Source organism: Hyaena hyaena, unplaced genomic scaffold (assembly GCF_003009895.1).
Source record: "Hyaena hyaena isolate Hyena2069 unplaced genomic scaffold, ASM300989v1 scaffold_219, whole genome shotgun sequence".
Taxonomy (NCBI): domain Eukaryota; kingdom Metazoa; phylum Chordata; class Mammalia; order Carnivora; family Hyaenidae; genus Hyaena; species Hyaena hyaena.
Window position 1 is genome coordinate 2,011,912 of NW_024080850.1, and position 25,952 is coordinate 2,037,863.

At 52.5% G+C, this 25,952-nt stretch overlaps 1 protein-coding gene across 4 annotated transcripts in view; it reads left to right on the forward strand.

Annotated features, from left to right (window-relative positions):
* The first annotated feature begins 224 nt into the window (after positions 1-224).
* PPIL2 (peptidylprolyl isomerase like 2) overlaps positions 225-25,952 on the forward strand; it is a 29,974-nt gene continuing 4,246 nt past the window's right edge. For all 4 annotated transcript variants that reach the window (XM_039242797.1, XM_039242794.1, XM_039242795.1 and 1 more), the window contains exons 1-15: positions 225-353; positions 2,292-2,341; positions 3,745-3,790; positions 5,988-6,050; positions 7,621-7,672; positions 11,575-11,626; positions 15,881-15,972; positions 16,822-16,911; positions 17,775-17,850; positions 18,601-18,761; positions 19,567-19,642; positions 20,215-20,321; positions 20,761-20,850; positions 21,200-21,233; positions 21,772-21,889. In XM_039242797.1, the coding sequence (XP_039098728.1) occupies positions 322-353; positions 2,292-2,341; positions 3,745-3,790; positions 5,988-6,050; positions 7,621-7,672; positions 11,575-11,626; positions 15,881-15,972; positions 16,822-16,911; positions 17,775-17,850; positions 18,601-18,761; positions 19,567-19,642; positions 20,215-20,321; positions 20,761-20,850; positions 21,200-21,233; positions 21,772-21,889 (1,139 nt within the window). In that variant the 5' untranslated portion in view covers positions 225-321. The remainder of the gene's footprint in view (positions 354-2,291; positions 2,342-3,744; positions 3,791-5,987; positions 6,051-7,620; positions 7,673-11,574; positions 11,627-15,880; positions 15,973-16,821; positions 16,912-17,774; positions 17,851-18,600; positions 18,762-19,566; positions 19,643-20,214; positions 20,322-20,760; positions 20,851-21,199; positions 21,234-21,771; positions 21,890-25,952) is intronic.

Genomic DNA, 25,952 nt, shown 5'->3' on the forward strand with positions numbered 1-25,952 from the left:
GTTGCATGGGTAGGAGAAAAGGTTTAGAGAAAGCCTTCGCCGTCCGCCCGACGAAGAGGGCTTCAAGGCCCCCTCGGCCCCGCCAGGTGCAAACCCTACCGCGAACTCTGCCCCAAGTGCCCCAAAGACCCAGCCGCACCGGCTGGGCATGCGCACTGGACACCTGGCGCCACTGTTCCCTCACGCTTTGCGTCCGCTTCCGGGGCGGGTCCGCGGGACCCGGAAGTAGTTAAGGAACTCGGCCGAGAAGTCGGAATCTAAATTGTTTGGTGTCGTTTTTCTGCACTTGCTGGTCCAGGCACTGCCACCGCTGCCGCCGCCATGGGGAAACGGCAGCATCAGAAGGACAAGATGTAAGTTGAACCGCAGCCGGGAGCGGGGCCGCGCTGTGCCTCAGTGCCCACCTGTCCCGCCTTCCGGCCGCCCCTCTTCCCTCTCTCCGTGCTGGTTGCCAGAGCCACTCTTAAATGTCGCTTCGTCTTGGAAGCCCCTGTCTCCTCCCCAGGCGAGGGAATTACCCTCCAGCCGCCGAGGTCTCCCAGGCTTCTTGGTTCTAACATACCGTCGGTGCTGCTGAGCGCGGCTCCTCGGCTTCTCGACTTTTGCCCTGGAACGCCCCATCTCCAGTCTCGAATTCTACCCCTGAATCAGCCCCTCTCTCCTGCACCTCCAGTCTTCCCGTGTGCAAGTTCATCGGCTTACACACGTGCTCCGGAATCTTCTATTTTAAAACAAACCAGCCTTGCCCCGTGCTCCCCTCCTCCTGCCGCCGTGGTTTGTTGTTCTTTTCTCCTGAACAAGACGTCAAAGACCTGGGTCTACTTGCTGTTCTCTGCTGTTTCTTGAAACCACTCCAGGCAGGCTTTTCTCCCCAGCACTACACCTGTCAGGATCCCAGTAATTTCTCTTGCTAAATCTAGTGGTCAGTTCCCAATTCTCATTTTGTTGGGTTTGTCAACGACATATGACACAGTTGACCACCTTGCACCCCTGAACCCCTTCTTTGGTATCTGGGACCCCATATGCTCTTGCTTTTCCATCTGTCTCAGTGGCCTCTCTTTTTAGTCTCTTTTGCTGGGTCTTTCTCCCTCTCTCCCAGACTTCATACGCCCATGTCCCCCACTTTTCTTCTCCCTTTACATTCTCCCTGGTGATCTCTCATGTTGCAGTAGTCAGCCGCTTACTTGACTTCTCCAGTTGGATGTTTGATAAACATCTCACATTTACTTAAAATTTTTAAGTGTTTTTCTTTATTTTTGAGAAAGAGAGAGAGAGAGACAGACAGACAGACCCGGAAGACGAGTGGGAGAGGGGCAGAGAGAGAGGGAGACACAGTATCCAAAGCAGGATTCAGGCTCTGAGCTGTCAGCACAGAGACCTGTGTGGGGCTTCAACCCACAAATGGTGAGATCATGACCTGAGCCAAAGTCAGAGGCTCAACCGACTGAGCCACCCAGGTGCCCCGACATCCCACATTTGGTCTGCTCCCCCCTCATTTTCCCTATCTCATTGGTCATACTGCTACTTAGTTTACTCAGGTCAGAAGTCTGGGAGTTAGCTTTGGTGCCTCTCTCCTGAGGCTCTCTCCTCCCCCTGTACATCAGTAAATCCTGTGGCTCGTCCAGGAAGTGAGTGAGGGACATGGGGGCACTCACTAGTCCACCAAACTCAATAGGTGGAGTGTATGCTGTCTCCTCCTTTGACCTTTTTAGTTGCCTCCTGATTGGTTTTCTGTCACCTCTCTTGCTTGTCCCTCTATACACAGCTGCCCGAGTGATGCTTTGAGGACTTACATTAGATCATGTCAGGGCCCTACTCAGACCCCTCCAGCAGCTTTCCATACCGCGTAATGCAGATCCGCAGCCATTACATAGCTTCCGGGACCCCTCAAGATCCCGCCACCAGCCTTCTTCACCTGCTGCCACATGCGCCCCTGCACACCCTTCAGTTACTTCACCCTTTTCTGAAGACACACCAGCTTTTCCTGTGTCGGGGCGTTTATATGTGGTAAACTTGCTTTGTCCCTCTGCCTAGAAAGCTCTTCCTGCACATCTTCACACGGCCAGCTCCGTTGCATGAACAGGCTTCTGTTAAATTCTGTTCATTTCTTTCAGAGCAAAGTAAGACTGTTTGTATTTGCTTACTAGTTTGTGTATCCCCGTGTTGTGTCTGACACATAGTAGGTGTTTAATAAGCATTTGCTGAATGAGTGAAATGATTTAGTCATCAGTTATTTCCAGAGACTGTCCTCTTTATAAAGGCGGATGGTAATAAGATTCGCCCTTTTTCAGGTACATTACCTGTGCTGAATACACTCACTTCTATGGTGGCAAGAAACCAGGTAAGGCGTGAAATCCTTCTGTTTTCCTTGATGTGGATGTGTGTGTGTGTGTGTGGGGGGGGGGTTGTAATTAAGGGATGATGTCTTCACTACATAGAGACTGTAAAAACGAACAATGAACAAGAACACAAAGTGTAACAGACAAATGGGTTGAGAGCACAGATGATTCACAAGAGAGAAAATACACTAAACATGAGAAAATGTTTCATCTGGGTGATATTTTTTGATGTAGAGTAAACTAACACTGTTTTCTTTGTCAAGTTAGTAAATAACAAAAAGAATGCTAATACCCAAAGCTGTCAAGGCTGAAATAAAAAAGAGTGCACTCTCATAATTGCTGATGGGGGTAAAAGCAGCACAGCATTCTTGGAAAGCAAAGCCAAGCCCCACAGCAAGGGTATTAGGATTGTGGGAGAAATCCAACCCCAGCAGCTTGAACAAGTATGTCCTTTTTCCTCTAAGTTCTTTCTTTCTTTTTTTCTTTTCTTTTTTTTTTCTAGGAGAGAGAGAGAGAGAGACAGCGTGAGCAGGGGAGGGTCAGAGAGAGAGGGAGTCACAGACTGAAACAGGCTCCAGGGTCTGAGCTGGCAGTCAGCACAGAGCCCGACGCGGGGCTCGAACCCACGAACCGCGAGATCATGACCTAAGCGAAAGTCGGACGCTTAACCGACTAAGCCACCCAGGCGCCCCTAAGTTCTTTGTTTTCTTAAAAAAAAATTTTAAGTTTATTTATTTATGAGAGATAGAAACAGTATGAGTAGGGGAGGGACAGAGAGAGAGGGAGACACAGAATCCACGCCAGGGCTTTGAACTGCCATCCCACTAGGTACAAGTCCGCCTTCCTCCCCACTAGGCCACTGCGGCCCCTGGGAGACACAGAATCCAAAGCAGGCTCCAGGCTCCAAGCTGTCCGCACAGAGCCCGCCGCAGGGCTCAAACCCATGAACCCGGAGATCATGACCTGAGCCGAAGTCGGATGCTTAACCGACTGAGCACCCAGGCGCCCCCCTCTAAGTTCCTTCTTGACGTACTTCATGTGTCTTACCTATTGAAGGCTTTTTAATCTACGGCAGCTTTTGCACTAGGTAATTCACATGAACTTTTTCTTATTTATTTGTTTATTCTTTATTTATTTTTGAGAAAGAGCATGAACAGTGGAGGGGCAGAGAGAGAGGGAGAGACAGAATCCAAAGCAGGCTCTAGGCTCTCAGCTGTCAGCACAGAGCCCGCCACGGGGCTTGAACCCACGAACTTCGAGATCATGACTTGAGCCGAAATCAGATGCATAACCAACTGAGCCACCCAGGCGCCCCCCACATGAAGTTTTTCTTAACATGGATTTGAATTGTTGATAGGAACACTTACAGAATAAACTTTCTGTCTTTTATTTTCACCTTAAACAGATATTCCACAAGCAAATTTTCGTCGTTTACCTTTTGATCACTGCAGGTAAGAGTTGTGAGTGTTTATCTTTCCCTCCTGGTTGTTTTCTGTTACTCAATATTTAGTAATGAATATGACCTTTAGGGGTGCGGATGTGGGTTCTGTCTGTGTTCTCACACCTAGATCTTCCTTGAACTGAGGGAAGATGACCTAACAATGATAAGAACTAACACTTTCTGCTCATTCTTTGTCTGTGTATTTATGCATTTTCCCCCCAACCCCTTTCTTACCTTCCAAGGTCGGTAGGCTCTGTTGTTAAGCCTACTTTACACTTGAGAGGATCAATGTTTAGAAGTGGGAAGTCCCTCACCCAGGTGTCACATCCAGGAAGTGATGCGATTGAGGCCTGGACCTGGTGGTCTGGGCCCTTATCTTTCATGCTTTACTTTTGGCCCACAGTCTAAGCAATAACAGCAGCAGCAATAGTCCTGATACTGTGAACCCCCTACCCCTTCCCTGCGAGCACAGATTATTGATGAGGATGGGGAGGGACCCAGCTGCAGAGCCACTTGGGTGCTCCTTCCCACTGTGGTTGGTATGTGTATGAACAGGTGTGTCTGCTGGAGACGGGCTAAGATTAATGAACCCCAAGACGTTGGGGGTTTGGGGATTGGGCAGGTCTGATGGTCCATTTGGGCCTGAGTTTCTCCAGGCTCAAGCTGTGATCATCCTTGCCCTGGGCACATGCTCTGCGTGTGTGTGTGTGTGTGTGTGTTGTGTATGTGTGTCCGTCCCAGTCCCATTGGGTGTGATGAACCTTTTTTTTTTTTTTTTTTTTTTTTAATGATGAGCCTTAAGAACTGACAACACTCTGCTAGTGATCCCAGTACCCTGATTGGTTCAGGTCAGCCAGACACCACGGGGCTAGAAGGGTGCAGGGAAGGCCGGGGATGCAGCCAGTGGGTCTGCCCCAGGAGACTCCCACATAGCACTGAGTGAGGGCTTTTCCCTGTTGATAGCACTTGCTCAGGGAGGGTCAGCAAGTGAGACCCAGGCCTCATTGGTTGGATTTCTCCCCACTCCCATCAAGTTTTGTCTTCAGCCTCATGGGAATGTGGTCTCCTTCAGAGTGGGTATAAATGGATTTCATGGAAATATTTTGGTCCTTGGTTCCCAGTTCCTCCAAGAGGTCTCCCTAAGCTATATTTCATCCACTTTTTAACTACTTTGGGTTCTGGGGTAAAAATGTGCTTTGAGACTGTGCCCTTTAAGGCCTGTTTGGGAGAAGATGAATGTGCAGTGCCCTGCCATTTGGACTTGCTTTGGTGCTGGGTCCTATTCTTGTCAGTCCCCTGCAGCACCAGCATCACCACTGGGTTAGAGCAGTAGGTTGGGCCAGAGGGGGAGGTGGTGAGGTTGCCCCATGGGAGCTTCCTGGGGCATCTGGGGAGGTTGAGTCCAGTGCTGCCAGGCAGTCCAAGTCCAGGGGACTGATCTGTGCCAACTGGATTTTCAAGGTGACCAAGGTGCAAACAGGTCAGCCAGGGCTCTTGATGGCTAGTGATGGAAACACCATGCAAAAAAAAAAAGGGGTATTGACTCAAAGAAGTTCACCAGGTACAGTCTCCCCTCATCTGTGGGCTCTGCTTTTCCAAAGTCAACCCTCCTGAGGTGGCAAATGACTTGTGGCACTTTGGGTCTCTGCACACCCCTCTACCCCTATATCCACATATTAGAACTTACCCAGGGCTCCTAGGGCATCGGCTGTTGCCTGAGTCACGTGCCCGTGCCTTGGAAATGTGGGGCAGCTGTGTGCACACTCTGGTCAGGAGCAGACAGGGCACCCGCAGACCACAGTAGCTCCACAGAGTCTCTTGGGATGAGAGAGGGTAGTTTTCAGTAGAAAAGTGTGGCCTGTCTGCTACGTGAGGTTTTGGGGAGTAATTTCTAGTCCTGCCTCCTCAAGGCCACCTCCGGGAACCTCTTTGGGGCTTGAATATGATCGCATGTGTGTTAAATGACACGGTAGAGAGTGTGGGGAGATCCAGGCTTTTGTCATCCCAGGGACCCTTGCCTTGTATTTATTGGTTTGTGGGGGGAGCTTCTGAGGGGCAGGGCTGTGGGGTCACCTCTGTACTGGTTCCCAGCCCTGGCTGGACAGAGGAGCACCGGGATTGTTGTAGGAATGAGGGGAGGAGGGAGGAGCAAAGGGAGAAGTCACGGAACCCACTGTATGACCTGGAGTGACTCTGTCCTTTCTTAGTCTCTCTCTGCAGCCCTTCGTCTACCCGGTCTGCACCCCCGAAGGCGTCGTCTTTGACTTACTGTGAGTTTGCCCTTGACTTTTGAGCTAACAAAAGGGGTGAGATTGTTGACACCCACTCAGCAAGGGGGTATGGAACCAGCTGGAGGGTGTGTGGCTTCAGGCCGTGCCAAGCCAGGCCATGCTGAAGTCTTGGCAGCCTCGGGACCTGGGTGGGGCTCTTGGGGAGCCAGGAGGGACTTCCAGGGCCTCAGGGATGAGACAGCAGTGCTGCTCTGACCCCTGGGCAGGCAGCCTTGCTGGCAGATGCTGCTGTCCCTGCCTGGGGTGGCATTGACCTCTCCCCACACGTGGTGTTCTAATCGACCTACCTATCCTGTTTTGGAATGTTAATGAACTTGAGTACTTTCCACTTTATGAAAGTAGAGGCACGATTTAGGTACATACTTTCCTAGCGCTGTATTTTGTAGCATGTGCTTGGTCTTTTTTTTTTTTTTTTTTTTTTTTTTATTTTATTTTTGAGACAGAGAGAGAGAAAGGGCACAAGAGCATGAGCAGGGATAGGGGAGACACAGAATCTGGAGCAGGCTCAGAGCTGCTGAGTGGGGGTCAAACCCACCAACCCTGAGATCATGACCTGAGCAGAAGTCGGATGCTTAACTGACGGAGCTACTCAGGTGCTCCAATGTTTATTTATTTTTTAGAGAGAGAGACAGAGCTAGCAGAGGAGGGGCAGAGAGAGAGGGAGACCCGGAATCTGAAGCAGGCTCCAGGCTCTGAGCTGTCAGCACAGACCCTGACGCGGGGCTCAAACTCAGGAACCATGAGAGCATGATGGTTAAGGTCTTATATTCCAAAATAAACCAGCTCCTATAATTTTCCTGTGTTTCAGTCTCCTTTTAGAAAATGTGGAAAATACTTGAAGGTAAAAGGAAATGCTTAGCATAATCACACTGTCCAGGATAACCACTGTCGGCACTTCTATTCCTCTTTTTCTGAGTTTATTTGTGGCAACACGGTTGAAGTAATAGTGCAAGGATAGTGGTGAATCTGTTTTTCACTCAGTTGTGTCATTCCGAATTCTCTAGAAGTACACTTTTGTGGTGGTGTTATTTTTATTTTTGAGAGAGAGACAGAGCACAAGCAGGGAAGGGACAGAGAGAGAGGGAGACACAGAATCCAAAGCAGGCTCCAGGCTCTGAGCTGTCAGCACAGAGCCCAGCTCGGGGCTCGAATTTGTGAACTGCTAGATCATGATCTGAGCCAAAGTTGGATGCTTAACCAACTGAGTCACCCAGGCGCCCCTGGAAGTATAAGTTTTGATGCTGGCTCAGCGTCTCATTGTATGGACCTATCAACATTTACATATGTCTTTTTTTTTTGCTGGTTTGTGTTGTTTATATGTAACTACAATTAAAACCCTGGACATATATCGAAACCAATGTATCCAGAAACACTCCCTTGCTTCCTTGGTCAGGGCAAGGTGCTCCTCTTCTCAGCTTCTGCTAGCAGAAGTGAAGTAGAGCAAAGCCCGTTTGTAGCCCTCACCCGCATGCAGCCCTCCTGAACCGGGGCCTCCTCACCAGGCTGCACCTGACTGCCTTACTGACACTTTCTTTTCTCTTCCCTTCAGTAACATCGTCCCTTGGCTTAAGAAGTATGGGACCAACCCCAGCAACGGAGAGGTAGGTGGCCAGGCAGGAGTTTACATGATGCCAGTGAATGCTATCCTCTCATCTCACCTTTTGTTCTGTGGTTTTCGTGTACACGCAAGCATGGTAGAGGACTGTTCACGGAGCACAGTGAGCAGGACTGTCCTCCTACCCCTCCCCCATATTGTTCCTTTCCAGAAATGTTCCCTACACACACACACACACACACACACAAATGTACATCTTCTTTCCTTGGGCCAGGGATGTGATTACAGGCACGAACTCCTCTGTACCTTGCTCTTGCCCCCACCGTGTGTTGGAGACCAGAACCTCAGTGCGAGTGCCCTCCAGGACGGCTGGGTCTCAGGGTGGGTGTGTTTCCAGTTTGGCTAGCTACTGGCAGACTTGTCCCCACAGAGAAGTTGCCAACGCCTGTCTCTCCATACCCTCAACAATCATGGATATCAAGTTTTTAAAAAAAATTTTGTTGCCTCGGGGTGAAAACACTTTTTCACTTTCTTTTTTTTTAAGATTGTATTTTTATGTAATCTCTGCACCCAGCGTGGGCTTCGAACCCACAACCCTGAGATCACGAGTTTCACACTCCACTGACTGAGCCAGCTAGGCGCCCCTTAATTTGTATGTCTCGAGTTAGGTTAAGCAGCTTTTTATATGTCATGCATACAGGTCCAATGACACGACTCCTGTGTCACTCGGGAAGAGGTTCCCAGAGCCAAGTTCCAGCCCATTCTCCTCTCTTAAGCCCCTGCTGCACCCCTCCATCACATACCGGCAGTGTTCCTACATTTTACACAATCTGTTGGTCCCTTTTCTTCTGAGAAGTTTCTCTCCTTCCATCACGCTGCAGCCCAGGCCCATTCCTTCATTTCTTCAGTTGCGTCCATTTGTTCAGCGTGGTGGTAGCCTGTGCTGTGTGTGGGGCCAGCGAGGCCTGGGCTGTGCAGGCAGAGGTGTTCACTGACAGGGAGGCTGGGGCTGGGGGGCTCGGGAAACGTCTGTGGAGCAGCAGGTCTGTGAGACCTGGAGACGGGGCGATGGGGAGATGGCAGATAGAGGCCGCATCGGGGGGCCTTGAAGGCTGAGGGAGGCACGTGAGTTTGTTCTGGTGGGTGGTGCTGGAAGCTGGGCAGGGTTTCAAGCAGAAGCGTGTTGTGATCCCACCTGCATTCTAAAGGTTCACTTTGGCTGCCGTGTGGGAAACAGGACTGAGTGGAGTCAAGGGTGGAAGGTGGGAAGGCAGCCGAGGAGGGGGCTGTGCACTTGTCTGTGTAAGAGGTGGTGTGCGATCTCAGACCAGGGTGAGGCTGGGGTTGGTGGCACAGAGAGGCTGGACCCAAGATTGCTGTTAAAGGTGAGCCTGTGGGCTTGCTGGGCCATCACATCAGGGTCTGTGTCTCCCCCGGGGTAGGGGAGAGCTCAGTAGGAATCTTCAAGTGCAGCCACATCTTGGGAGGACTGGGTCAGTTAGCATGTCCTGTGCCACGGACAGCAGGTGGAACCGAGTAATCCAGCGTGTGCTTGGGCTCCAGGCCAGCGCGGCTCCGGCAGGAAGGTGGGTCCCTCAGAAGCAGAGCTATGGGCAGGGCAGCAGGAGGGAGCTGGGTGCACGGTGTGGGGCGGACAGTCAGAGTGGAGGGGGAACGAGGAGGGCCAGCAGGGAGGTGGGGACTTCTGTGGGACTTGAGAGAACAAGTCGACTCCAGGGTGTCCCGGAGAGGTGTTTGAGGCTGAGAGGTCATCCTGATGAAATACGGGCTATTCGAGGAGGAGGAGGAGGAGGAGGAGGAGTGTGAGAAGGAGGTGGGCAGTGTGGGTTCTGGCATGGTGGGGCGGAGCACTGGCCCCGGGGGAGGGAGTGTGGGGTGGGGGGGGGAGGACTGGGGGAAGCCCTGTCTGCTGGGATAAGGTCCCGACCTGACTGGGATGGGTGAGGCCCAATCAGTTCTGTGACAGAGACCCTGGAGGCCATGCAGAGAGGAGGCCATCACTGGGGAGCCCTGGGGGACCCGGCTGCTGTGAGGCTTGAGGAGGAGGTAGTAAGAGGGTGAGCTATATGAACGGTATCCTAGTTGGCAGTCCGGGACAAGTGAAATGTCACTGGTTCTTAGCGGAGGAGGTCTTATTACCTGTTTTCTGGAGGCCCTTCTGTGCTGTCTGGTCTCCTCTGGCCCTTGTGACAGAGGGTTGGGTGCTTTGGGCCCCTTGGATCAGGTGGGGGGGCTCCCTGCTCTTGGAAGAGACAGGGCTAGACCAGTGGTGCATGTTCCGGGCTCAGCCGCCTGGAGCCTGTAGACTTTTCTCTCGGGTTGTTGAAGTGGGGCTCACGGCCTGGCCTCCCTGAGGAGGGTGCTCTCTTTCAGGTGTCTGCTTGTCCTTCCTTACTTGTTATCATTGAAAGTATGACTAGCAGTGTTTTCCTGTGAGGCCGTATGCTGGGAGCCGCTGAGGGCTTCGAGGGGCTTCCTACGGGGTCCGTGCTGCCTGCCTGTGCCCCATGTAATTGACTTGTGTTTGGGGTACATTGTCTTCCCTGACATGAAGGCCACATCTGCCTCAGTGGAGCAGCCGGTGTCGGGGCTCCTCTGCTGCTGTGAGGGTCTGCGCTTTGTGCTGTCAGTGTGGGTTTTAGACCCCACTCTGCCCCTGACTCCCCTTGTGTTTCCTTGTCCATACTTGTCCCCATGTCCTCTGTCTCCTTCCCAGTGGATATTGTCGTTTGGTTGCCTCTGGAGCACTCTTTGTTCCTTTGGGCATTTGGCTTCACAGGTGCTCTTCAGGGCCCCGGAAACGTGTAGATGTCCTGGGCTTGGCTTCCCACCAGGAGTTGTGTATGGGCTCTCTCCGGGTCAGGTCGTGTGCCTGGGCCTGAAGGAGGAGGGTTGTCTGATGGGAGCAGCCTCAGAGCAAGGAGCCTGTTGCCTGTCGTAGATCTAATGCTCACCTGCACTGGTGAGGAGGGCTGTTGAGTGACAAAGGAAGGAATGAATCCAGTCATGGAGGAAAAGGTGTGGCCTGGCCACTCAGGAGGACGAGGATGCCTGAGCCTGGCCCAGGGGTGGGATGCCCACCCAGTGTTTCTTTGTGCGTTGGGTAGTTGGGGCCGGGCCTGCACCAGAGTGGCCAGGGACTGCCGGGTTGTGGGCCCTCAGTCGGGTGCTCCTGGGTGTACAGCTTTGCCTCCCCTTCTGGGGTTTCCACAGCCTTCTTCACTTCCTTCAACCCAGCCTTCCCACACTGGGGCAGCTTTTTTCCTCTGGCTGCCTGGACTTTGTTTTATTGTGAAGTGTCCCCCAAAAGAGTTGAACTTCAGACATGGCGCAGGAACTTTGGAAAATAGAGGATCCCGTCACAATCAGTCAGCATTTGGGTGTATTGATTCCTTTCCCCCCACTTTTTTTTTTTTTTTTGCTTTTGACCTTGTTTTATTTTTTTATTTTTATTTTTTAAAATAGTTTATTGTCAAATTAGTTTCCACTCCCCCCACTTTTTAATATTCTGTCTTAAATAGTCCTGCAGCAGAATTGTAGATGCCCATCTACGTACCCAGAAGAAGAAATACACACAGTTTTTAACTTCAGAAGTAATCAGTGCTCACAGTAAAAATGTCTGAACATTTGAGAAGTATTAAACAAACCTCCACCGTCAGCCTCGACTGCAGCTGGGAGTCCGCCCCTGTGAGCGGTTCAGTTTGCCCATGTAGAGCCTAGGTTGTGCAGCCCATCTTGTCCAGGATACTGCTGTGTCCTGGGGCCCCGGGTCAGCGCCTATGGGGCTCTGCCTCTTGCCTGCAGCTGGGAAGGCTTGTGTGGTCAGAGACCTCCAGTCTCTCGGCTTCACCTAGTCTCGTGGCCTCGGTGTTTCTTCACATCAGATACTTATTCATTATTACTAATTACTAATTATTTCGCTTCCAGAAACTGGATGGGAGGTCCCTGATCAAGCTCAACTTTGCAAAGAATAATGAAGGTGAGTGATCCCTTTGACAGCTAATTCAAAAATCCCTGCCTCTCACCAAGTTCTCTGCAGAATCCATCATTCCTTTCTGATCAAGCCAGACGTGGGTTTTTCTTTTTTAATGTTTATTTAGTTTTGAGAGAGAGAGAGCGCGCAAGAGATCGCGCGCACATGTGTGAATGAGGGAGGAGCAGAGAGAGAGAGAGAAAATCCCAAGCAGACTCCATCATGTCAGCACAGAACTGGACATGGGGCTCGATCTCATGAACCATGAGATCATGACTTGAGCTGAAATCAAGAGTCAGATGCTTAACCCACTGAGCCACCCAGGCGCCCCATGCCAAACACTTAATTTTTTAAAGCTGTAGGGGCATCTGGCTGGCTCAGTCAGTGGAACACGTGACTCCTGATCTCAGGTTGTGAGTTTGAACCCCATGTTGGCAGTAGAGATTACTCAAAATTGTAAAATGGTTAAAGTAGCAAAGAGTCTATGTATTTTACCCCAATTGAAAAAAAAATGTTATATAATTTTTCCTTAAAAGTCCAAGTAGTTTAAAGCTGGGGGTGGGGTGGGTATTTCTTACCACAAAGGTAGTGGGGCTGTGAAGGTTGCTGGTGGCCTTTTTGTGTACAATTGGGCATGGACTCTGGGTGAGGCCCTGGTCTGCTCATCACTGGGGACAGAAACTGTTCAAACAGAGGCCCAGGGCAGTAGGTGGGGCCAGTGTGCTGGATTCGCCAGGCAGCTCTTAGGCTGGGCTTCTCACCACTGGCCCACCCCAGCCCTGGGGACCTCCTGCTTTATGTCTCTCTGTGCCTTCAGCCATTCTTTTTTGTTTTGTTTTGTTTTGTTTTAACGTTTGTTTTTGAGAGAAAGCGCAAGTGGGGGAAAGGCAGAAAGAGGGGGACGGAGGATCTGAAGCAGGCTCTGTGCTGACAGCAGTGAGTCCGATGCCGGGCTTGAACTCACGAACTGAGAGATCATGACCTGAACCAAATTGGGACACTCAGTGACTGAGCTGCCCCGGTGCCCTGCCCTCCACCATTCTTATTCATCAGATTCCAGAGCTGAGGTGACCCCCACGGAGGTCTTGCTCTCGGTTCTTTGTGGGCCCAGCACTGTTCTCTTGGCCCGTGCAGATGCCATGGTGGAGATTGTCTCTGCTCACCGGGAATGTGCTTTCTGGGGAGATGCTGAAACCCGCAAGGCTGGGGCCTGGCAGTCCTGTCTCGCCCCTGGTCCACAGTAGGTGCTGGCTCACTGTAGATGAGTGAGTGGGCGTCCACAAGGCAGAAGCACAGTGCTTCATGGACAGTCCCTGGAGGTCAGGGACCGGTAGCCAAGTGCTCTAGATCTTCCTCTCTGAGATTGGCTGAGTCAGAGAGGCCCACGGTGTGTGTGTCATTCAGCAAATATTTACTGAATGCCTACCACATATAGAGAGCAGAACAGGCCAGATCCCTTCTGGAATAAAAGCTTCTGGTACGGTGAGGGAGGAAACTGGAAAACAGATCACCTTAGTGTGTGAGATGCTGCTTCTGCCATCGGCCGAAGTTGAAGATGAGGGAAGAGAGAGTCTTAGGAAGACCCAGTGACAGGGTTTGAGTAGGAGTCTGATGAGAGAGGAGGCATGTGGGGGTGTAGGGGAAAGCATTCCAGGAGGGGGGCACAGCCAGTGCAAAGGCCCTGAGGACTCCAGTATTGCTGGAACAGTACAAGGGGTGGAAGCAGGTGCTGCGGTCAGAGGGGTCGAGGTTGGGGACGATGCCGAGCAGTGAGCCATAGGACTCTGAGATACCAGCCAGAGAGGAAAGACCTGTCTGACCTTTCACCTTTTCTGTTCTGTTTTTTTTTTTTTTAACAGTTTTGACCAGTGAGCACCTTATTTTGCTTTTTTTCTTAAGTTTATATATTTCGAGAGAGAGAACCAGAGTGTGGGTGAGCAAGCGAGGGAGTAATAGAGAGAAATTGAGAGAGAATCCCAAGTGGGCTCCATGCTGACATAAGGGCTCAAGCCCATGAACTGTGAGATCATGACCCAAACTGAAATCAAGAGTTGGACGTTCAAATGACTGAGCCATCCAGGTGCCCCTTTTGCTTTTTTTTAATTAAAAACTTCAGACGCATGAGAGTAGAATTAGTACGGTGATCCCGTGCCCCACATCCATCACCCAGCTTCGTTCCCATCCACTCAGGGCTGATTTTATCTGTGCTGCCATGTCATCCCTGCATAGGTGATTTTGAAGCAAATATCAGGTACTGTATCATTTCATGCTTAAGTACTTCAGTGTGTATCTCTAAAAGATAAGGACTTGAAAACTAGTCATATTACCATCCTCCCACCTAAAAAATTAGGAATTCCTTAGTATCGTCAAATATCTAGCCATTGGTCAAATTTCTGGAATGCTTTCCTTTTTTTTTTTCTTTTAGTTTTCAAATCAAGATTTAAAAAAAAATTTTTTTTAACATTTATTTTTTGAGAGACAGTGCACTAGTGGGGGAGGAGAAGAGGAGAGAGGGAGCGAATGAGCAAGCGAGCGTGGGAGTCACAGACGCCAAAGCAGGCTCCGAGCTGTCAGCACAGAGCCCAGCATGGGGCTCGAACTCACAAGAACTCACAAACTGTGAGACCGTGACCTGAGCCGAAGTCAGATGCTCAACCGACTGAGCCACTCAGGTGCCCATCAAGATTTTTTTAAAGGCCCCACAAATCCGTGTCTTTGATATCTAAGTCTCTTAATCTGTAAATATTCTCCTGCCCTTTTTTCTCAGTTTATTTGTTGAGACTTACTTGAATAGGCTTTCTGGCTGCCTGGTTGGCAGGGCAGGGGCTGGGAGGGCAGTGGGAGTTTGTTGCAGTAATGTAGGTGAGGGTTACAGGAGGTGAGGGAATGTGGCAAGGTCTGAGATGGAAGATGGGGCCAGGGTGGTGGTGGTTAGCAGCCGGCTGGGGGTTGGTGGAGCAGACTCATCAGGAAGGCCAGTCGGTGGGTTTTGCAGGAAGACTAGGAGTTTCCCAGTGGAGTGGGAGGAGGGGGCTTGAGTATCTGACCATCCCTCTGGGTCTTCACTCTGGGCATGCTGACACAGGGTTCTGCTTCCTCCTTTTCTCTGACCTTGGGGGCCTTTCTCTGGTCTCTGTGTGTCCTTCTTTCCTACCTTTCTTCCCTCCCTCTTTCTTTCTCCCATTTATTTATTTATAATTTATATCCAAGTTAGTTAGCATGTAGTGCAATAATGATTTCAGGAGTAGAGTCCAGTGACCTCTACATATAACACCCAGTGCTCATCCCAACAAGTGTTCTTAATGCTCCTTGCCCATTTAACCCATGCTCCCATCCACAAGCCCTCCAGCAACCTTGTTTGTTTTCTATATTTAAGAGTCTTTTATGTTAGGGGCGCCTGGGTAGCTCAGTTGGTTGAGTGTCTGACTTTGTCTCAGGTCATGTCTCATGATTTGTGAGTTCGAGCCCTGCGTTGGCTCTGTGCTAATAGCTCAGAGCCTGGGGCCTGTCTTCAGATTCTGTGTCTCCCTCTCTCTCTGCTCCTCCCCTGTTCACAGTCTATCTCTCTCACTCTCTCAAAAATAAATAAACATTAAAAAACAAAAACAGAAAAAGACTCTCATATGTTTTGTCTCTCTCCCTGTTTTTATATTATTTTTGCTTCCCCTCCCTTATGTTCATCTGTTTTGTATCTTAAATTCCACATATGAGTGAAGTCATATGATTTTGTCTTTCTCTAATTTTCCCTTAGCATAGTACAGTCTAGCTCCATCCATGTTGTTGCAAATGGCAAGATTTCATCCTTTTTAATTTCCGAGTAATATTTTACCATATATATACGTATATATGGTAAATATATATGTACACACACACAAACACACCATATCTTCTGTCTCCATTCATCTATCAATGGACATTTGGGCTCTTTCCATACTTAGGCTATTGTCGATAGCACTCCTATAAACATTGGGGTGCATGCGCCCCTTCAAAACAGCACACCTTGGATAAATACCAAGTAGTACAATTGCTGGGTTGTAGGGTCGTTGTATTTTTAATTATTTGAGGAACCTCCACAGTTTTCCAGAGTGGCTGCACCAGTTTGCATTCCCACCAGCAGTGCAAAAGGGTTCCTCTTTCTCTGCATCCTCACCAACATCTGTCGTTGCCTCAGTTGTTAGTGTTAGTCATTCTGACTGGTATGAGGTGGTATCTCCTTGAGGTTTTGATTTGTATTTCCCTGATGCTGAGCCTTCTTCCTAGGGAAGTACCACTGCCCGGTGCTGTTCACTGTGTTCACCAGCAACACCCACATCGTAGCTGTCAGGACCACCGGCAACGTCTACACCTATGAGGTGGGTGCTTGGGAGCTGTGTCCCATGCAGGCTTGTCAGGTATGTGCTCCAGGGAAACCCTGGGCTGGCATTGAGGTTGCACTGGGCGCTGTGGGCATGGCCTGCCCCCATGGAGCGTACGTTCTGAGAGCCGCGGGCACAGCCAGAAAGAGGTGTGCCCTTCCTGCGGCCTCCAGACCTGGCCAGTTCTTTTGTACCCCAGGGGTCCTTCCCACGGTCTTTGTCTTCACTGACTGGGCCCTGGGAGGGAACCTGTGCTCTGAGGGCAGGCCCGGGGCCGAGGGGAGCACGGAGCCCCCCTCCACCGCGTCCTGGTAGAGTTCCCGGGAGGAGCGGAGGCAGGCTGGTGGCCAGGTGTGAGGGCGAGAAGGCCCCAATTTCCACACCTGTCCTGCTCTGGGTGTGCTGGCACAGGTACAGCAGCAGGGTGTGGGCCCCATGTTGCAGGAAAGCCCTCCCTGAACTGTTTTCAGACCTGTCACTAGCTGTTGGCAGGGTCCTGGTGGCCAGTGCTGCCTTAGGGGCTCCAGTGGTCACTTTTGCCCGAAGAGCACACGGGTTTGGCGGAAGGGGTTTGATAGAGATGCATGGCTGGCCTTGTTGAGCCTGCTTATTGACATAAATGTGTATCATGAGAGTGTCCTTTGGTGAGCCTTGCCTAGATGGCTAAATTTGAGTCTCTCAGGTTCAGTGAGTTCCACTCTCAGTGGTGAGGCCACTGCTGTGAGCCCTTGGTGGGTCCCGTCTTTTTCCTCACCTCTGGGATGGCGCTGTCATCTGGATGGGCCCCAGGCTCCCAGTGCCAGCAGTGGGACCAGCACCATAACAGTGGGCTCCTCTTGGCTGTAGGCAGTGGAGCAGCTAAATATCAAGGCCAAGAACTTCCGAGACCTGCTGACAGATGAGCCCTTCTCTCGCCAGGACATCATCACCCTCCAGGTGGGTGTCCCCTTCCCACTGCTGTTCCCTGGAGGGACCGTGGCACCCCTCTGCCAACCCCACCTTTCCACCCAGACCCTGCGACCTGCCTGGTTGTGGTTTCCCAGCTGCCCTCAGCTCCTGGCAGCGCCCCTGCTCTCTGGCAGCCTGGTCCTTCGCACACCTGCTTCACATCTCTTCTTCAGTGCCCACCCTTGCTGCCTCAAGGCCACTCCTCTCTGCCCCAAAGCCACCTCCATATCCGAGTGGGAGAGAATGGGCTGGTGTGTGCTCTACCCCAGCACTGAGCGTAGGGCGTGCCTCTGAGTGTCAGAGAGCCCTGAGTGGGTTCCTGAAAGACCTGGACTTCAAAACTCAGGGGGTGGCCTTCGTGGGCCCCTCCCATCCAGGGCTTGTCCTGTCCCCATCAGAGGTCCGTGCACGTTCCCTCCCACAGGGTGGGCTTGCCGTCACCAGGGCCTGAGGCCCTGCGGGGTCTGTGGCAGCCGGCTGAAGGGAGTGTGGGGTGTGGCGTGTGGGAGGCTGAGGTGGATGCTCCGTTCTGCCGTCATCCCCTCGATGAAACTCCATTCGGCCCATGGCTGCCTAGTGCGAGGCGTGCTCCTATCCATGTGCCAGGGAGAAGGACTCAGTTTGAAGACCCGCTAGCCATTTATGCCACTGTCCGCCCTCTTCTCCCCCCGCTTGTGGCCCTGCTCGGGCAGTGCCCTCTCCTGATCCCTGATACCTGCCCTCCATTCTCTGCTCAACACCCCAGATCTCTGTGCTGCCACCGGCCTCTCCTTCCAGGCCCCAGCACCCAGGCCTCCTGCCCGCCCCTCGCTGCCTGGCTCACTGTGCTGCGTGTGTTCTTTTTGCTGCAGGACCCCACCAATTTGGACAAATTCAATGTCTCCAACTTCTTTCATGTGAAGAATAACATAAAAATAACAGATCCCGGTAGGTGCAACCACAGCTGGTCTGGGTGCCAGGGGCTTGGGTGCCAGTGTTTTCTGGGTAAAGCCGTTGCCTTCCCCGGGGGCTGGAGCATCCAGGAGTCTTGCTCAGGCCTAGCCCGGCTACACTTAACTTCTGTACCAAGGTTGGCAAGACCTTGCTGGCCCACGTCCGCCCCCAGGGAGCCTAATGTGGGCGTCCCAGCTGGAGCCATTATGCTTGGTGCCCACAGCCTCGTGCCGTGGACACCTGGCCGCTGCCTCTTCCCCCCCTCAGGACCCAGCTCCAGGGCCCTTTTAGGCCACTTGCTCTCCCAGTCCTCACCTCACTTCTTAGAAATTGACTCTGTTCCCATTGTGGGGACAGGTGGTCAGTGAGGGGTGGTGACTGTGGGCTCTGCTCAGCTAGTTGGTTGCTGCCCCCAGTGTCATCTGGTGCAGGGCTGTGTATGAGCCACAGCCCTGGGGCCAGGTTGTGGCTGGGGACAGACCGGAGCTGAACGCAGGGGAAACTGTGTGCAGGTTGACTTGCCACCCTTGTGAGCTGTTTCCTCGCGCTCTCTTCCTCCGCACACCCTTTTCTTCATCCCAGCTACCAGGAAAGTGTTACTGTGATGGAGGTTCAGGTTACCCAGCCTGTGTCCTAGCCTGGGCTTCCACTGTCACAGCAGGCTCTGGCCTCCTGTCCCCGTCGTGCACATCTGGGGACATTGCTGGGGGTTCAGCCATCCAGGGCCATTGTGCTGTTTTATAGATGAAGAAAAGGCCAAACAGGACCCGTCTTATTATTTAAAAAATACAAACGCCGAGACCCGAGAGACGCTGCAGGAGCTCTACAAAGAGTTCAAAGGGGACGAGGTTCTGGCTGCCACCATGAAAGTCCCAGAGAAGAAGAAGGTGGACAAGCTGAATGCTGTGAGTAGGCAGAGGGCCACACAGCTGCCGGCTCAACCAGCCTGCCCAGCTCAGCCCGTCAGAGGTCCTGGCAAAGGGGCTTGTGGAGACCCTGGGATCCACTTGGAGGGAGGTGGCCGGGACCCCTCAGAGCCCATGTGCCCCTTGCAGGCCCAGAGGAGGGCTGCACTGAGGATGGGCGTCAGGAGGCTGGGTGGGGGGCAAGTGGGGTGTTGGGGCTGTGGGGGATGAGAAGCATAGAGGGGGGTCTGAGGCTCCATCCTTAAAGAATTATCCAGGAAAATTTGCAAAAGTAAGAAAAGAAAGGTGGTGGTTTATAATCCCATCCCTCTGAAACAATAGCGCTTAGCATTTTGATGTGTCTTCTGATGGGGCGAAATCTTTTCTTTCCCCACTGTCTTGGATAAAAATACAACCCATCGGGGCCTATTTTTTCCTGATTCAAAAGGCAGTGTGTTTACTGTAAAAAATTGAAACCTTTGCAAAAGAACTAGAGTCCCTGGTACTGTGAACACCAGAAGTGACCAGTTCCTACTTATTTCCAGGGTTTCGGCTTACATGAGAGCCTTGGCCAGCTGGGCCTCAGCCTCCTGCACAGGTGCGGCCCTGTATCCGGGGCACCCTGGCTCAGTCCTCTTGGTCCGTGGGCTCTTAGAGGCTGATGCAGGCCGGGCCATGTGGCTTGGCCCTCAGGAGGTCCCTGCTGGGCTCTGTGGGTGGCAGCCAGGGACAGTTTCTCGGAGGAAGGGCACTGAGCAGGGCCTCCCAGGGCACCACTAATGTACCCACGTGGTTTCCTCCCCAGGCGCACTATTCCACCGGGAAGGTCAGCGCCTCCTTCACCTCCACTGCCATGGTTCCAGAGACCACGCACGAAGCAGGTAGCTGCCTCTGCACCGTCATCTCCAGCAGTGCTTCTTAACAGCGGCCAAGGGCAGGGCACCCCCCTCCAGCATCACTCCGTTGTGCCCGGCCTTCAGTGGGCACTCAGGCAACTCAGGCGTGGTCAGGCAGCAATGGGCCCTTTCCGAAAGCGTGTTTGTCTGGGATGGCAGAGGCCGCCCTGGAGGCCAGGCCGGGAGTAGGGGGTCCTCCCTCCACCTCCTGGGGCTGCCCCGCCCTGGGCTCCAGCCCCTGTCCCCCACCTTAGCACTGTCCCCACACCCCTTCCTCTTGTGTTCTCAGCCTGCTGGGTCCCCACCATCCCCTTCATCCCTGCCAGCCTGCTGTGTCCAGGCTTTCCTGGTACCGCCTTAACCCCGGGCCCCTCCTCATCCATCTGCCTGTACACTCACCCTGTTCTGCCACTGTGGCCCCTTTGAGCCTCCGCGCAGCCCAGGCAGACGCTTGGGCTCTCCCCAGAGCAGGGGCTGCGTCCTGGGCCCTAGAGCCTGGTGTCGGGTGGGCCTGCCCCAGATGGAGGGCAGCACGGAGCTCGGGCCTTGGTTTGCAGCTGCCATCGATGAGGACGTGCTGCGCTACCAGTTTGTGAAGAAGAAGGGCTACGTGCGGCTGCACACCAATAAGGGCGACCTCAACCTGGAGCTACACTGCGACATGGTGAGTGGCCGCCATCCTCTCCCCGCAAGTCCAGGCCCCTGCCAGGGTCTTAAATCTGTAGCTGCCCTTGGCACTTGTTTGTGGTAGAAAATTCCACTTGGTCCCTAGAAAGTATGGTCCCCCCCTTTCTGTTAGGGACCCTGTTAGCGGTGCACTGCATTTCCTTGGTCTGTGCTCCGAGCAGCTGCAACACCCTTCACACGAAAAGGGTCAGGCTCCACACACCCCTGCCCCCCACTCGTTCAAGTGTCTCTCTGCGGCCCCTGCTCAGGGTCACGGCAGTAGCAGGTGTCTCGTCATTCAGCTTCATGGGTCCTTCTTTACCATGTCCGGGCTGGGCAGCTGGCCACACCCCTGCACGGTAAGGGCCCTGGGTGGAGTTTGTGATCCTCATGTCAGATGCTCCTTGCCTCATAGAAGGATCTGGGCTATTTTGTAGACACCAAAAACCTGCGAAAACTTCATCAAGCTCTGCAAGAAGCAGTATTACGACGGCACCATCTTCCACAGATCCATCAGGAACTTTGTGGTGAGTGACAAGGGTTAGCACTGGCCACAGACCTGCTCCCTTGCAGGGAGCATGTGACTTCTGGCCAGAGCAAGGCCTGCAGGTGACTCCCGGGACTCATTCCTGTGAGCCCCTTCTCTTCAGGGTAGGGAGCCTGCAGGCTGACCCCGAAGAATCCCCAGCCTGGCCACATGAGGCTTGTGCAGAGCAGTGGCCTGGGAGGGCCCTGTCCTCACCAAGAACTCCCTTGACCCTACCTGGCAGGTGGGGCGTTCATTCAGCCATTGGCGGTGGGCAGTGGCTGGAGGGCCAGGGAGGGCCTCGGGCCCAAGGGCTACAGGTTGCTGACTGGCTTTGTTTCTCCTCACAGATCCAGGGGGGAGACCCCACTGGCACAGGCACAGGTAGGTACTGGTCTGGGGACTACCCTGGCAACTTTGGCTGCTTCATAGGCCGTGAGGGGGTAGGTGGGTGCAGGCTGTGCTCAGGGCTCCAGATGGGGAATCTCATAGACCAGCCACCAGCCTGCTGTGTGACCTCCGCACATCCCTCAGTTTTCTCATTTTGAGATGGTTGTAAAGCCTGGAGAGGTGATGAACAGCAATATGGTGCCTTCTTGCCCCCTCTCAAGCCCTGTCAGCCTACTGGCTCTTTGGACCTGGGCCACTCCCTCACCCCATGTGGTGTGAGCAGTAATGACCTGTGGTTTTCACCCTTTACTCTTTGCACTAGGGGTCTGGCCCCATGCAGGGGCCTGGGGGCTGGGAGGGGTGCATGGGGAGACAGTGATGAGGGTCTCTCGGGGCCAGGGCTGCCCTCTGAGGTGCTCAGCAGTGCCCCTTGGGACTCAGCACACATTTCCAGAGCTGGGCTGCATCCTGGGGCTGCACTTGGCTGGGACCCAGTCGTTCTTGCTGCCAGCCATGCTGCTTCCTCTTCCAGGTGGGGAGTCGTATTGGGGAAAGCCCTTCAAAGATGAATTCCGGCCTAATCTCTCGCACACGGGGCGGGGTATCCTCAGCATGGCCAACTCAGGGCCCAACGCCAACAAGTCTCAATTGTGAGTCAGCGGGCAGCTTTGGGTGGTCCTCCCTCTCAGCTTCGCCCTAAAGAGCATACACAACCTGAATCCCACCCAGAAAGTGGGCAGCACTCCTGGGGGAGACTCACCGCACCCACACCCCCGAGTGTGTGTGCCTTGTGGTACGTGGCTAGGGAAGAAGAGATGTGGGTGGTTACACAGAGACCCAGAGAGGCTGCAGGAGGCAGATGTGGGTGTGGGTGTGGCTGGCCCAGGCTGTGGGGAGAGCGCATGGTGTGGAGGTGGGGTGGTGGTGAGGACTTGTAGTGCATTTCTAGAAAGGGGGAGACCCAGTGAGAATGTGAGAATTCTGCTTGCAGCGTTAAGGAGTGAGATGCTTGGGACACAGCCTGGTCCTAGCGGGTCAGCCGAGGGGGTGAGAATGGGCTGGAAGTAAAGACCTGGCTGCCCTGTGTCTTAATGGAAAGGCGAGGGGTGAGGGCCCACCAGGAATGAGTCGGGGTGGGCGGGGGAGGGAGTGGCCAGACCCAGCCTGGGAGGGGCAGGGATGGGGCTGCCTGTGCGGTAGCGGCAAGGCAGTTTTCCGGAGGAGCCTCACACGGTGGGGCGGGGGAGATCAGTCTGTGCAGTGTGGGGGCCGGTGATGGTGGCATCGAGTGGGGCCAGGGCTGGCAGCTTTCCCGGATGTTTGGTGGGATTCCCCTGCAGAACCGTCCATCTGGGTGGAATGGGGGTGCCCCGCCAGCCAGGGTTTCTCTCGGCCTCAGTCGTTACCTCTCTTGGGACCTGGAGTTCATCTGAGTTTCATTATTTCTGATTTTGAAAAGCCTTTAGGTTTTGCTTGTTCTTTGTCAACTCTTTGCTCACTTTTTATGAGGAAGTTTGTATGTGTATAATCTGGAATTGGACCCTGACTTCCACAAGGATGTGACACATGCCTGGGGGGAGGCGGGGAAAGGAGCCGGGCCTCTCCCAGAATGCTTGCCGGAGGAGCACCTTCTCTGTAGGAAGCCCTCAGCAGGAGGGTCCTGGCTTAGGATGTAAAGGATTTATGGAAGGTCTCCTAGAACAAGTCTCCTAAGCTAGGGGACCATGGGGATACAAAAGGGGCCTCCCTCGAGAGAGGACACCCTGGGGCCCAGGCGGTCCCAGCACCCCCTACTCCACTGTGCCTGTGGTGGTCCGGGCCCACCAGGCACACTTGACAAGAGCTCTGATGGGCACCCTCATATTAGAGGTGAGTCAACGTTAGGGGCGCCTGAGTGGCTCAGCCGGTTGAGTGTCCAACTTCGGCTCAGGTCATGATCTCACGGTTCATAAGATCGAGCCCCACATCTTGCTTTACATCCTCTACCCCACTTTCTCTCTGCCCCTCCCCGGTCTCTCTCTCAAAAACAAACATAAAAAAATTATTATCTGGTGTCTTGCCAAATGGAAAATACCTGGAAAAAGCATCTGGATTACCAGTGACTAAAAAGCTCTTAAAAATACAGGGGTGCCTGTGTGGCTCAGTTGGTTGAGAGCCTGACTCTTGATTTCTGCTCAGGTCTTGATCCTCAGGGTCATGGGACCGAGAGCCCCGAGCTGGGTTCTGTGCTGATAGTGTGGAGCCTGCTTGGGATTCTCTCTCCCTCTCTTTGCCCCTCCTCAACTTGTGTGAGTATGCATGTGCGTGCTCTCTCTCTCAGAAATTATCACTAAAAAATGTTTAATTTTGAGAGAGAGAGAGAGAGAGAGAAAGCACAAGCAGGGGAGGGGCAGTGAAGGAGGGAGACAGAGTATCTGAAGCAGGCTCTGTGCTGACAGCAGACAGCCCAGTATGGGGCTTGAACTCCCAAACTCTGAGATTGTGACCTGAGCCAAAGTTGGACACTTAACTGATAGAACCACCCAGGTGCCCCAATTTTATTTTTTAAGTAAGCTCTACACCCAGTGTGGGGCTTGAACTTAAAACCCCGAGGTCAAGAGTGCATGCTCTACTGACTGCCTCCAGCCATGCACCCCATATTTTAAGATCATTTAATCTACTGCAGACTCTAGGGGGTTCTAACTGATACTTTGGAAGGATAGATGTATGACCTCTTTCATTTAAGAATGTGGCTTGACTTTCCCTGAGGCTGTGTTTTATATCTTGTAATGTGGCTTTATAGTTTTCTTCACCTGGGCTCCCCGCCTTCCTGGATAAACCTGTTCATTAAGGATTTTACGATTTGTGATATTTTTGTAATGAGAATTCTTTTCCAATTCAGTTGCACATATGGAGCACTCTGTTTTATATCTAGGTACCTTATCAAGTTCTCTTATTTATAACTCAAATAGTTTTTGTTAAGCATGTCTTGGGTTTTCTAGATGCTCACATTTATCAGCACAAGGCGGTATTCTGTCTTCTTCTGCTGTGAACACTGTCACCTCACGGTCAGGCCTGTAAGGAGAGGACGTGGGCCTAACATGCTGTGTCGCCAGCTGATCAGATTTGTTGTTGGGCCTACGTTTTGGGAGAGACTGGAACTTCCAGATGCTTTTCTCTTAGCATCTGTCACTGTGATCCTGTGGTTTCCCTCTCCTCCTGGAGTTTGGGGTGGTGACCTCTGGGTTGACCAGCCTTGTTGTCATTCCTTTGTTCTGGAGTAAACCTGGGCTGGTCCTCGCTGGGCAGGGATGGTCCACCAACCACTGCTTTAGACCGCGTGCCACTGTCTGCACCCTAGAGCCGCATCTGGCTTGTCAGGACTGGAGTCTGAGGGGCACAGCCCACACCGTGAGCGAGCTGCCCTCACTTTACAGCCCAGGGTGGTTACGCTTAGATTGGAGTCAGCTGCTTGCTCGGTTAGCCTGTCAAGCACAGCTTTTGAGGATCATTCACTCTAATTCCTTTAGTTGAATTCCACTTTGTGGGCCAACTGGATAGTTTCTGTTTTGCCAGAATGTAATTGGTCCGCCTCTAGATTTCCAGACCTGCTTTTGTGGCGTCTCCTTTCCTCTTGCCGAATCTACGTTCCCGCTCTCCTTAATGGTTCATGAGGGCTTCTCTGTTTTTACTTCATGTAAGTTCCCTCAATTTCCATCTTTAATGGCTTCTTCCTATTTCTCTTCTTTCTCTCCTTTCTTAGGCTCACGTCTTACTCTTCCACGCTCCACCCTGAAGACATTTGAGTCTGTATGTGTTGCCGGCATTCACTTCCCTTTTCACTTTCTTCTTAGGTCAAAGAACTAATTTGAGACTTTATTTCCTTTCTGTTATATCTTTGCCCTTTCATTGTTTTTCTGTTTCCTTCTCTTTTCTTCAGGACTATGTCCTTCCCTTTTAAGCTTCCCCATCTGTGTTAGAAACGAGTGGCAGAGAGAGACCCAGTCTGTGGCCAGAGTCAGGTCTGCACAGGTGGGAGTTTTGAGGTCTGTGGACACTGGCCCGCTGGTCTTGTCGGGTCAGACCTGGCGGGCCCCGAGGGAGTGCTGTCCTTGGAGGAGTGTGCTTCTGCCTCTGTCCCTGACACCTGTGTGTGCCGTGGGTTGTCGGGATGTGGGTGGCATCGCACGGTGTCCTGGCCCTCACCGCTTCGGGTGGGGGGGGGGAGGTGCGCTCATGCCCTTGTGCACTGGGACCCACGCCAGAATGCTTTCGCCTCTATCTCTTGTTAAACATCTCCTTCCATCCTTTAACTTGGAGCTTTCCAGATCCTTGAAGTCTTAGGGCTGTCTTTCTAACAGCGTGCACTGGAGCACTGGAGCACTATTTTACCTCAGCCCGACTGTCGTAAGTGTGTGCCTGACTTTCCAGACAGTGTCTGGATTGCTTTCTGTCACCTTCATTTGCACTTGCTAGTCGCCCTTTTAAAAAATATTTTTCATTTCTTCCTTTTCTCTTTCTCCTGATTTCGAAGTTAGATGTGTCGCTTCTGGCCTTTAAGTATATATTCAGAGCCTGCAGTATCTCTCTGCCTCCCTCCCAGACAGATCCTTCCAGTGCTGGCCCCCCAGTCTACCATCTCACACTAGTATAGTTGGGCAGTTAAATTTCACTCAGTTTTATACCAAATTAGATGGGAAATTCTCCTTGGTCGGCACTTGTGGGTATTTACCC